Consider the following 13496-nt stretch of genomic DNA (forward strand, 5'->3'; position numbering starts at 1 on the left):
CGTGAAGCATCTACAGTATATTAATCTGTAATTATAATCATATACAGTATATCACAAATAACGAATTATTTAATCAGAATACATGGCTATTTTCGCATGGCCGTCAATGGAGATAGCAATGCTCTTTGTCCACACAATGGTGTCATTTTTTTTCTTTACATGCGATGTGTGGTCTTGTCTTTGTCCTCTCATTTTTCCTTTTGTCTTATACTTCCTTATAAATCCTATATTTTTGCTCTCACAGTTTGTCGGTGAATGCCTTTAGTTCCAGTTCATTTTGTTTGTATTGTAGTGATATCTTGATGGTCAGCGTAATCCGGGATGAGGCCGTTGAGGTATAAGCTTCCGCTTCGTACAAATGTGTAGGGATACAACTCTTCTCTCCGATCTCCGAGGTTAACTGAATGTGCACGTTTCCCAGGTGTCATCTGCTGATTGATAGGTGGGCTGAGGGTTATTTCAGCAGACAGCTTGCGCTTGACCGATGCAGCACGCTGGAATTTGTCGTAAACGTCGACACTAAGTCGCCGACGAGTCTCCTTAAACTCAGCGGACACGTTAGCAGTCCATTCAGCGGCATGAGCTCGAAACTCTCCTACCTATGACAAAAAGAACAAGATTATCCTAAAAAACATTTGAAAAGGTTAGTGCCTCATAGGGATAGTGTTCAACCTTTAATGGCCTCATGACAGCCAATGTAAAAACCAACCACATGACAGTTTAATGTAATGTCAACCCATACAGCTAAGTGGTTTCTTAAGTTTGATAAATAATCTGCTATGTCATGTTTATGACATATTTATGACAATTTATGTTGTCTTGTAATGTCTATGTCTAGTTGTCATTACCAAGACACTGACAGGTTATGATGCATTGGTTTATGTCAAGGTGTCATAACAAAGATATCTCAAACAATGTCATATTTGCATTCAAAATTTCATATTGAGCGAATGACACTTAGGGCCCTATTTTAACGATCTGAAACGCAAGTGTCAAAGTGCAAAGCGCAAGTAACTTTGTGGGCGGATCCCGGCGCTGTTGCTATTTTCCCGGCGGATAAACGACTCTTGCGCCCGACGCAAATCTAAAAGGGGTTGGTCTGAAGTAGCTTCATTATTCATAGGTGTGGTTTGGGCGTAACGTGAAATAAACCAATCAGAGCGTCCTCTCACATTCCCTTTAAGAGCAGGCGCGCTTGTTCCATGGCGGATCGCTATTATAACGGCGGATTTGCCGGCGCACGCAGGAGCGGTTCACAGCCGAGGAGGCCGACGTTCTCGTCAGGGCCGTAAAACACAGAGAAGTGACATTGGGGATGATGGGAGAAACCCACCCAAATTAGCTTCGGTTAAACAGGCGTATAATTTGGGTAGTAAATGTGTAGCCTAATCTAGATTTTTTTATTTTTTTATCTAGATAGATCTTTTTCACATCTTCACGGACACAACAATGATTTCCCTCGTGTGTTAATATTTTTCCTTGTAATAATGTATGATTTGCAAAAATGAAAACTGCTGCATCTGTTTATATTAGAGAATCAAAGTGGATGCGGGTTAACATTATGGCCAAGCACGCGCCCTTAAAATACTACATCACTAACGCGCAACGCGCCACTGTCTTTAGACTGTTTTTTCCCTGGTCAGTTGCGCAATTGCTTTCTAAAACTGGAAAATAGCACCATTGAAGTTTTGCGCCGGAGCACGCCTCCTCTTTGCGCTGAACCGCCCCCGCGAGCGCAAGTTCATTTCCTAATTTACCGACGTGCGTCTGTGGAGGGAAAAGTCCGCTGTGCGCGGGTGCAGAATAGGAATTATACATGCGTCGGTGTTCAAAGTCAATTGCGCTGGGTGCAAGATAGGGCCCATAATGACAGTTGTCATAAACATGCATAAAACCTCCTTCACATTCATGACATGTGTGATTATGATTATGAAGGAGTCATGTCAGTCTTATGCACACCTCTTCAAGTAAAGTGTTACTGATTATTGTAATGTGTTTACAGCTTGGCAACTTTGTTTAACACTAGAACGGCCATGATGACAATTGACAATTCCACATTTAATATGACTTTGGGAAATGAGTGAATGCAACTAGAGAAAGATAACTGCATGTGGAGGAAATGAGAGAAAAATCTATTAATAATTGCCTTCCCTCAAACTTTTTTTTTGCTTGAAAAATGGCACTCAAACCAATCAAATAATAAAAAAATTAACTTTGGTTTTCTGAATAAACAAGGCATAGTATGAGAATAGAACAGATTACTAGATTTTTACAATTATGTTAAGACATTAAGTAAAGTTAACTAAGTGTTAGAATAACTGTGCAAGTGCACGTATTGTAAAATAAAGTGCAACCTAAAAAGTCTTGGTTTGGAACAACATGAGCGAGAGTAAATGATGAAATAATTGTTATTTTTGGGTGAACTGAGTTTAAAGCATTGCATAGATTTGTGGGTGCAGATGTTGTTTAAAGGTGGCATAATTTATTGCATCACATGAGAACACACCTCCTCCTTTGTTTTCTTGGATATGACACGAAACCAGTCTCCAATCATGCTGAGAACAGCGGCGAAATATGCTAAACCAATTAGGATCCAGAACCAGACCAGGGGCTTGTAATAGTCCAAGTACTCCAACTCAGAACCACCTGAACAAACGAGACACGATACTAAAATCCTTTTTGCAAACAGCTGCAAACATGCAATCATGCATGTCCTGTGTTTATGCTCACCACTGCTTTCTTCATGGAGGCGTCGCTCACCCTCGCCCGCAACAAAATCTCCGAAGCCGATGGTTGTCAAAGTAATGACAACAAAGTAGATGGACTCCAGCGCACTCCAGCCCTCAATGTGTTTGAATATAACGGCCGGCAGAGTGACGAAGAGGAGACAACCAAAGAGAATGAAAATAAAAGTAGAGATCACACGGATCTTGGTTTGACTCACGTTCCACTTCTGAGAAGAGAAAAAAAGCATGGATGGAAAGATGTAGGAGTTAATCGATGGATGGATGGATAAATAAATAGGCCTATATAAAGGGTTAGTCAATCCATGGATGGACAGTTTGATTTGAAAGTCTGAGAAACTAATTTAAAATACAATATATGACCCGTGCTGGCAAAATTAGTCGCAATGGGCACATTTTCAAAAATGATTTATTGTAATTCCCATTCTCTATTAAACAACCTTCAAAATTATGTATGATTTGTTGGAATCAGAAAAAAAAGGCGATAGAGTCCGCAAAGTCAATTTTGAGAAAAATAGAGTTCCAAAACAAAAAATCACCTAGCAAACATACCTTAAAATCCCTGGTAAAAACACCAATTTTGGCACACACAAAGTCAAAACCAAATACTATCTATAGGGAAAATATATTTTCAACTTTTTTTCCATGATACCACTGTCACAGTGTCTGGTGGTTCCTTGGGTTTAACACTAGAGGTCTCAGTTTTCACGGTGTCTAGGCATTTTCACTACATTTCCCATAATCCTGTCTGTCACTGATTGTTCATTTCCTTCAGCTGTTTCTCGTCACCTTGTTTGCACTTGTGTATATATACCCTGTCTGTTTCAGTGTTTTGTCACGGAGTCCTTGTATATTGTCCCCACACTTCTGTTCCTGTTGTTCGTGTTATCTTATGTTATTTGGATTGCCTTTTGATTTCGACCCTTGCCTGGACTGTTGTGAGTACAGATTACCCTTAAATAAATACTGCAAATTGGATCGTCTTGTGTGTGTTCGTGACAACCACAATTGTTTGATTAACATTAATAAAACACACAGCCTATATATTAATACCTACTGTACCGCATGGATCTAACATAAATGTTACACATCGGATGTTTTTCCCCAACAGGTAACCACGCGTTCAGTGGCGTAACGAGTCAACACCGGGCCCTTAAGCAGGATTATCAAGGCGGGCCCCCCTACTACAACACGTGATGACGCTACACGCACAAAAAAATAAAAAATAAAAAAAAAATTTTTTACTGTTACTGTCACTGCTATATACACATAGGCCTAAGTCCAAATACATAAAAAATATGCTCACTTACATTATAGCTGCATTTTCCGGGCTTTCCTCTGTGCGAAGCTGTCAGGTCATAAGTTTAGTTAGGCTACCTATGATCACGCGCGTGAACTCGACAATTGACTACTTTGGACTACAGGTATTTGCGCTGGCTGAAATAACATCATTTTTATTCATATCTTTCACATCTACTGCAGTCAGATTCACTCGTGTTCATTCTGAAGGAATCACTCAACATGGCTGGGCACTTGTATGACACATCAAGGATGATAAGAGAAATAAAAGCAGGTTTAAAATTAGACCCCATTCAAGTCGCAAATTTTAAAAAGAGGATAACACGGTGTAGGCAACACCGTTTTTTGTCGTTGTTCTCTGTATTGACAGCTCTCCAAATTTACTAAAAATTGAGCTCAATGTTAAAATTGACCGGAGTTCTCCTTTAAGATCCAGATAGCGCGCACGGGTATTCTCAATTGACAGTATGGCAAGTCCAGAGAGACGACTCTGTCCCATTGAGCTCCTGAGATAGCTTTTTATCAGTTTCAGTTTAGAAAAAGAACGCTCTGACAAAAAATTTGACGACTCCATATCTGTCTCAAGTTCCGGTTTTTACTGTTTTGCTCGCAATGCGCATGTTCACCCGGGGATTCCCCAGTCCCAATTCGAAACAAATTACACCAAATTCATCATTGTTCGTTTCAAACATTGATTTAATGATCAGTCAAATATGTTGTTGTCATTATTTATTCAAATCAATAAGCAAAAAATTAAAATGCGATCAGACTATAAGTAGTAAAATGCGATAGGGAGACCCGCCTGGGCCTGTCAATCAATATCGTCCAGTCACGCGGGCGGGCCCCTGATTGGTCCGGGCCCGTAAGCAACCGCTTACCCTGCTTACCGATAGTTACGCCCCTGCACGCGTTCACTCAAGAATAAGAGATTTCAAAGAATACTCACCAAGAAAGAGATATTTTGAAATACCGTAATTCTGTATCTGTATATCGGGGTCGCGTCTTTGTGCACATGCTTCGGATTGTCAGTCAGCGAGAGTAAGATCGTTTTGTTTACATCAGCATGAGTTTGAAAATCACATTTCATTGGTTCAGACTCATGCCATCGAGAATTTGCTATGAATATTCACAAAGTTGGAATGCTGCACTTTAAAACAATACCAAACTTGTGCCAAGGGGAAGTGTCTGTCGTCGAGATGTGAGCGGAGAAAAACTGCATTTAATTGCTATTTGGAGCATTGGGATCGGTAGAAATCGCAAATGTTTGTGAAAACCTCAAATTTGACCCAAAATGACAATTTCCACTCTTTTTCCATTTTTTGACATTTCAACTATGTTGTCAGCACTGGTTACATATAATAAATAGATGCAGGCAGCTTGTACAAAAAAACAAAACAAAACATAGAATATGTATATAAAGATAACATTAAGAAACAAGACTGGGGCCTATATGAATATATGACTGGGGCCTCAAGGTCACATAGAATTTATAATACACATTTTTAGGACACACATATGTAGCATGTTGCTATAGCTATTTGAAAGAAAACTACTAGGCGCATAAACATTTCTATGTCCCGTTCTACTCTCGAAAACCAAAAATCCACTGCACAATTTTCAAGTTATCAAATATTTAATTTATCTAAAATGTCATTAATTAACCCTGAAATTTCAGTTAAAGTTGATATAATGATCAACATTATTATGTCAACAGAACTTAAAATTATGTTTGCACTTATTAGGTTGTAGCATCTGACCAATCAGACACGCACTAACAATTCATTATGTTTAATGAATAATCCAGCAAACTCACTCTCCCAACAAAGTTCTATGAAACTCCCCCCAAAACATCACAAATGAAGCTTGCCCACTGGCAGAACCTGGTGTCCTGTTACATGACACATTAAGATTGATAACAAGTTTTACGACCCCAAAAGGAATTTCCAGAGGGCTGTGACACTCACTTAATTCTGACTGAGAAGGAGAAATAAACCCTGTTAATCCTTTATATAACATTTTATATATATATGACCACTTGAGAAATGTATAAACATGCATCTAATTTTCCCATCTCATAATTTTCCTTTTATGTGGTTTGGCTTATGTTTTATTGTAAACTCTAATGGGTTAATGTTTCAAACTTTGCAAACTATGGTTAACCAAAATCATGCGTGAAACGTTTGGTCTCTATAAACTCCAAACTTCATCCATTTGTTAATTTACATTACATTTTGCTAGCTTTGTGATGCATTAGTATTATAAGAATCTTGAAGATTCTTCTCTTAAACACCCAATTTAATTACATATTCAAATGCCTCCTAGAACACAATGGGTTGTAAAATTTTCCCTCCAAAGGAAACACTTCTTATTGGCTCACAGACCCCCAGAGGCTGTGACATCTTCACTATAAAATCACTGATCACAAGATCAGCCTCCCTCTTACGCCCTCTTACCCTGGCTCTTACTCTCGTGGTCCTTCCTGAGTAGTCCTAATGTGAAGATGATGCTGAACTAAAAGTCCCCCAAGCATGGGCGCCGTATAGGGGGAAAAAGTTAGGACGATTCCAAGGGCCCCTGACTGACAGGGGCCCCAACAAATACGTAAAAAGTAATTTAAATTTTTTATTTTTTTATTTACATTTTTTATTATATTATACACTATATAAACCATCATCATTGAGTATATTTCAAATAATAATAAAATTAATGATGTCTTTGATTGTACTTATTTTGGCAATAAAAGTTAAATATCCCCATTGACCAAAAAGTAAACATCCACCCCCCTGTATCTGCATGAAATGGTTTGGTCCTGCCTTAGCGCATTCATCAGTAGCCGCGTTTCTATTACAGATTTGCGCAGAACTTTTTCGATTTATTTTCTAAATATCGATACAAAACTATTGCGAAATGACGCCGTTTCGATTAACCGATGTTATGCGACTAAAACTTAATTTTCCTCTCGCGAATAGTCATTTAAAAAATCATGGCAACGGACGTTAGTAGGTTTATATATCCCAGCCACCGCACTAGACATTATTACGGAAGGAGACGTAGGCGTGTTATTCAAGCATCAATGGCAAGGAAAGACTCTTATACTGTGAGCGGCAGATATGAGGAGTTTCTGGGTGTTTCTCCCTCATTTCTGCTTTGAGGTCTTGATTGTGGCATTTCTTTGAGGTTTAGAATCCAGTATTCCTGTAATTCGTTAACAGATTGACACCCTTTCTTTTGTCTTTCCTCTCTCTATTTTCTCTCTTTCGTTTTTTTGAAAACCAGATTTTCTTTTACTATGCAACTTTGTGGTTTCTGGTGTTTCTGGCAACTAAACATCGTCATCCGTGTTTCAATTACCCTTCAAATTGCGCAAATTGAAATGAGGTGGTTTTTCAGGCAATTTTGAAACATAAATATTTTGCAAAACTGCAATGGAAACGTTTTTTGCCCATTTACACTCACATGATGTAGATGGTGCGGTGTGTTCAGACAGAATACGAGACAAGTTGTTTATTAAATTCATAAGACAAAAGAATTACAGGAATACTAGCACTATAATAACCATGATGTGGAAATTCCGTTTTACACGTCAACTTTATTTTGTTGTTGGCATATATGTGCAGTTAAGTTAAAAAATCTGATGTTTTTATTCTTTTGAGATGATGTTCATTTATTTTGATTAAAAAGTTAATAGCCTATATATTTAGTTTTTTTATTTTTTATTTTTTTATCTGTCATTAATTTTACGATAAAAATACATTGAGACTGTAAAGGATTGCTTTAAGGACATTTTTATGGTGGCTTTTAATCTTGCATCAAATAATGAATTGCATACTGTATGCAGACTTGCATTTACAAATCACCAGCAGTAAATATTGTGCTAGTACTAGTATTGAACTACAAGAAGCAAGACAGTTGCAAGCATTTGATTAGAGTTATGTAGGCCAATGCATCTGATGGGACAGGTACGTCCTAGAGATCTGGTGACAACAGCTGTGCAGGGGGGGCCCAATGTTATTTTTTTGTCATGGGGCCCAAAATTCCTGGCGGCACCCCTGCCTCCAAGGACCCTCAAGCTTGTGCCAGGCTGCGGCCTTGTCTTTCCATTCACCAAAGAGACTCTGACTCCAACTGGTTTTCTCTCATCAATACAACATCAACCAAGATCAACTGGAGCCCCAACAAATTGCATCAGGACAGTTTAATTCAAATGGATGTGACATGCAAGTATCAAACTTAGTCTCATTATTTGATACATTAAGTAGCCTTACCCCTTTTAAAGAAGGGCGTGTTAGAACTAAACTGATGGTTTGCTCAAGGCTGATGATCTGCTGATAATTCAAACAATGCTATAACCTCTTGCTTTCTTATATTCTGCTTCAGCTCTTTCCCTTGGTAAACTGTATGTATGTATTTATGTGTATGTTAGAGTAATTAAAATGTTTAGTCTAGTTAATAAAGTCTTGTTCATACTGTATCACACGTAAGGTTGTCTGTGTCTCAAGCTCATATCCGGAGTCAATAATCATAGATTTTTGGCTCTTAGTAGTATAAGTAAGAAAGACATTTCCCATGCCCCGGAAATGTACATTTCTATTACTCAATTAATAACCAATATTGAGGGTTCACAGGATGAACTGAGTAATTGGTTGGAATGTTAATGTATCTACATCAAGTTAATCCGATTAACTGATCCAAATATTCATAATCAATTATAACAAGTTATGATTGGTTATTAATATTGCATAGAGCTAATTTGCTACAAGGTTTAATTCAATAATTTATAATTGAACGTACAACCATGCACTTATTTAAGTAATAGGTCCCCTGAATTTCTTTTTAGAGTGTAGTTGTTAGGCTAACTTTGTTGACCAGCAGCAATTAATATATGGGGAGAGATAAAGCATTGAGAAGCAGCACTGTGAGGAGGAGAGATGGCCAGATGGAATCAGGCCCAGGGTCATCAGGGCATGTGTGAATCAGCTGTTTGCATGGTTTCTCTCAAGGTTTCGTTCTCTACTACTATAACCAGATGGAGTTTTGGTTCCTTGCCACTGTTGCTCTTTGGCTTGCTCGGTGGGGGTTTATAAGACAGTTAATATATGATAAATCATGAATTGCTGAATTGCGACATACATACGGAAGCATTATGTACGTAGTCCTTATAAAGTTTCTGAGGGTCAGTCTAGGTCAAAGTTAAAATGTACTCGGTTACCTAATGTAACCTCGGTTCTCTCTAGAAGAGGGAACGAGTATTGCGTAATAGCTTTACGCTACGGGTAAAGTAATCTTTTCTCGAGATATGAAGCCAAAAAATGATCCTTAATTTTTGCATTTATTGTCAACGCAGTGCAGCAGCAGGCAGACCTAGAGCAGGCTGTCTAGCGTGCTCATTGAGTGTGGTGAGGCAACTGCAGCAGCCTACCACTGAGCCTCATAGCCCGCCAGAATGGGGGTGGTATAGCCAGGGCCGGATTAAGAGTTCAGGGCTCCCTGGGCACAATGACTTGTAGGAACAACATTAATACATGTATGGAACAACATTAGAGTGAGTGAGTAAATAATGACATCATTTTTATTTTTGGGTAACTATCCCTTTAAGGACAAGCGGCAGCATGTTTACTATTAGGGCTACTGTCTCTTTAAGATCTGCCCGCGACGAGTCTAATAACACACATTTGACAATCAGATTCTTTTCTTATTTTTTTCTACTGTTCTTTCACTTTAGACATAACCAACTTTGTTTATGTAAACCTTGTGTGTATTTGACAGTATTATAGCAATAAGACTCGAAAGATAACTTAGTCCAGTATCCAGGCGCTGTTAGACAGGCTTTTAGTGCATGCGCTCGTCGTAACGTGTAACGTTATTGCGCTCAGAAAAGCGCCCGTTAGAACAGCGCATCAGCAGCGAATGACATGTTTAACCGGTAAGGCTTTAAAGCACATGCAAATAATTAATTTTTATGAACTACAGTGTCCCGTTCCTCTGCATTTCATGTGAATATACGTCGCGCTGTACAGTATGTTGAGACGGAGGCGAAGGAACTGCAAACTGATAGAATGCACGATCCTACGATATTTCTTCAAAAGCAGATCGTGGAGACATTTTAATCATAATATTTGACATAATATTTGACGGTGCCCAGGGCCCCTTAGATGTCCTGGGCCCCTGGGCAATTGCCCAGTTGCCCTAATGGTTAATCCGGCCCTGGGTATAGCGTATAAAAGGAAGGGCTCAGGGGCTGCTTACCTGGTTTTCATCGACTGAAGCGAAATGAGCTCGTTGCACGATCATGGCAGGTTACGCAATACTCCTTCCCTCTTCTAGAGAGAACCGAGGTTACATTAGGTAACCGAGTACGTTCTCTTACGAGAGGTTCTCTAGTATTGCGCAATAGCATTACGTTACGGAAACCCCTTGTCAACGCCGTGCGCGTCAAGCATCCACTACATAAGTCCCAGGGGGGGAAACCCATGGGCCCGCACATGTACATAAGCACACAGTAGGGAATATATATAGAGCGGCGCAGCTCGACCCTTATAGTGCAGCTTAACCAGGAGAGTCGAATCGTGACATAGACTAATACAAGTCTAGCCTGATCCTTGGTGCGCACACCAAACGAAACAAAGAGCTGCTCCGAGCACCTGAAGGCGGCGGAGCGCGTGATGTAAATTCTCAGCACTCTGACAGGGCAGAGGTGGTTGCCGTCGACCTCGCCGAGAGTGAAATGATCTGCGCTCTGAAAGGGGTGCCGATCACCTTGGGGACATAACCATGTCTCGGTTTGTGGATGACTTTAGAGTCATTGAGTCCGAACTCGAGACACGCGGCGTTAACAGATAACGCGTGTAAGTCACCCATGCGTATAACTGATGACAGGGCTATCAGAAAAACGTTTTTGAGCGTGAGGAATTTCAGATCTCAGTGTAAGGGTTCAAAGGGATGAGCTTTCAGGGCCTCCAAGACCAAAGAAAGATCCCAAATAGGAACCGAAGGGGGCCGCAGGGGATTCATCATCCTGGCTCCCTTAAGGAAGCTCGTTCCTTCCTATTGCATGGCCGTGCGTTGACTCTGCGAACGCTGCAATGGCCGCAACATATACTTTGAGCGGGGAGGGGGACCTGCCAATGTCCAGCAGCTCTTAAAGGAAGCAAAGCACCCATGAAAACCCACAAGTTTGTGGGTCTAAACCTTTGTCAGTGCACCATTTAGTAAACACGGGACGCGTAGAGCCGTCTCGTAGAGGGAGCTCTAGACTGCGTGATCGTGTTTATAACCCCTTCTGGCAGAGCAACGGGTATCCGTTGATTATCCATGCATGCAGAGACCAGCGCTCTGGATGAGGATGCCAAATCGAACCGCCGGCTTGAGAGAGGATATCTCGGCCATGGGGCTAAGCCTGACAGCCGCATCAACTCTGGGAACCAAGTCTGGTTCCCCCAGCGCGCTTCCCTGATTCTCCTGATGACCTGTGGTAACAGTGAGATCGGAGGGAAAGCGTACAGCTGGCATCTGTGCCAAGCTTGGGCCAGCGCATCCTCGTTCTTTGAAAAGAACCTTGGGCAATGAGTGTTGTCTTTTGACGCAAAGAGGTCGACCAAAAAGATGCCACAGTGACTGGACTGTCTGCGGGTGCAAGGACCATTCCCCCGGGGGAACATTGTCCCTGGACAGTTTGTCTGGACCATCGTTCAGGAGGCCCGGCACATGCACGGCTCTGAGCGAGCGCAGTGAGTGCTGAGCCTAAACGAGGAGGTGTTCCGCCAGAGCGCAGAGAGTTCTGAATCTGATACCGCCCTGGCAGTTCACGTAGGACACCACAGACATGTTGTCCATGTGGACCAGTATGTGGTGGGGATGGGAGGGAGTATTTCACCAATGGGGATGGGAGGAAGTATTTCAATGCATTCTCGACCGCTATCATATCTATAAAGTTTACGTGAAGGCTTTTCTCCTGGTCTGACCAGAGGCCATAGACCGGTCTGCCCTCGAAAAGAGCACCCCAACCTAGGTTGGAGGCGTCCGTCGAGATCACTTTTCGGTACGAGACGACTCCCATTGTCACTCCCAACTGGTACCATTCGGCCGCTATCCAGGGCTGCAGAGCTGAAACGTAGCTCTGAGTCACTCTGATCCGCGAGCCGCCAGCAGCCCAAGCTCGGTGAGGCACTCGAGCATTCAGCCAGCGTTGTAGAGGGCGCATACGCAGTAGACCCAGCTGGAGCACAACATTCTCTGAAATTTTTTCAGAGGAACAACGCTGTCTTTCTGGAAAGACGCGGCCAGATGGCGAACACGGCGCGCGCGCTGTGTCGACAAGCGGGCCGTCATAGCCACCGAGTCCAGCTCTATTCCCAGAAAAGAGGTAGACTGACGGGGTAGCAATGAGCTCTTGGTCCAGTTGACCGTAAGACCCAGGCTTTCCAGATGGCTGAGAAGCACTGTTCTGTGAGATATGAGTTCTATCTCCGATTGTGCCAAAATCAGCCAATCGTCCAAATAGTTCAAGATTCGCATACCCTGACTTCTCAGGGAAGCGAGGGCCGTGTCCATGCACTTCGTAAATGTACGGGGTGCTAAAGACAGGCCGAACAGCAGGACGGTGTATTGATATACCTGACCGTCGAAGGCGAATCTCAAGAATGGCCTGTGACAGGGTATAATCTGGATCTGAAAGTATGCATCTTTCAGGTCGAGAGAAATAAACCAGTCCCTCGGGCGAATTTGCGTGAGGATTTGTCTGGTTGTGAGCATTTTGAACGGTCGCCTCATGAGAGCCTTGTTCAAATATCTCAGATCCAAGATAGGTCTAAGAACTCGGTCCTTCTTGGGCACGAGGAAGTACCGGCTGTAAAAGCCTGACTCGCTCAGAGAAGGATGTACAAGCTCTATCGCCCTCTTGCACAGCAGCTTTGCTATTTCTGCACAAAGTAGGTGTGCTACTTCTAAATTCACTCTCGTCTCGGTCCGTGCTCGAAAGTGCGGGGGACGGCGAGCGAACTGTAGTGAATAGCCCTGCTTTACAGTATTCAGCACCCATTCTGACACGTCCGGAACCGCTTCCCATGCTCTTGCATGCATAGCTAGGGGCAGAATGGCTTCTGGGTTCCGATCGCCGCACTGCGTGGGGTCGAGATGCCTGAATCGGGCAGCTCGCTGACAGCAGCGTCCGGCAGATTTGCACTCAATGACTCGATCACTTTGGATGGAGAACATTTTGTGGTAAGAAAGGCGGGACGCGTGAGTGGCGCCGGGGTACAGTGTTTATTAGTAAGTGTGAGCGCTCGTGAGCGGGCACAAAGCTTACGTTCACAACACGGCTGGTAATGCTTTTAATCGATGTAGAATATTTGTTTTTATTAATTCAATTTAATTAAAAAACATTTTTATTTTTAAAAGATCTAATTGAAACTTTTTATGCTTATACTATGAAATCAATTTAGTACTAACAAAATA

At 41.8% G+C, this 13496-nt stretch overlaps 1 protein-coding gene across 1 annotated transcript in view; it reads right to left on the reverse strand.

Moving 5' to 3' along the window:
- Positions 1–13: 13 nt before the first annotated feature.
- Positions 14–13496, reverse strand: part of kcnk2b (potassium channel, subfamily K, member 2b) — a 105089-nt gene continuing 91606 nt past the window's right edge. The window contains exons 5-7 of the mRNA XM_079639674.1: positions 2731–2953; positions 2507–2646; positions 14–599 (exon numbers count right to left, since the gene is read on the reverse strand). Coding sequence (XP_079495800.1) covers positions 273–599; positions 2507–2646; positions 2731–2953 — 690 coding nt within the window. The 3' untranslated portion in view covers positions 14–272. The remainder of the gene's footprint in view (positions 600–2506; positions 2647–2730; positions 2954–13496) is intronic.

Source organism: Phoxinus phoxinus (genome assembly GCF_949152265.1).
Source record: "Phoxinus phoxinus genome assembly, chromosome: 16".
NCBI classification, from domain to species: domain Eukaryota; kingdom Metazoa; phylum Chordata; class Actinopteri; order Cypriniformes; family Leuciscidae; genus Phoxinus; species Phoxinus phoxinus.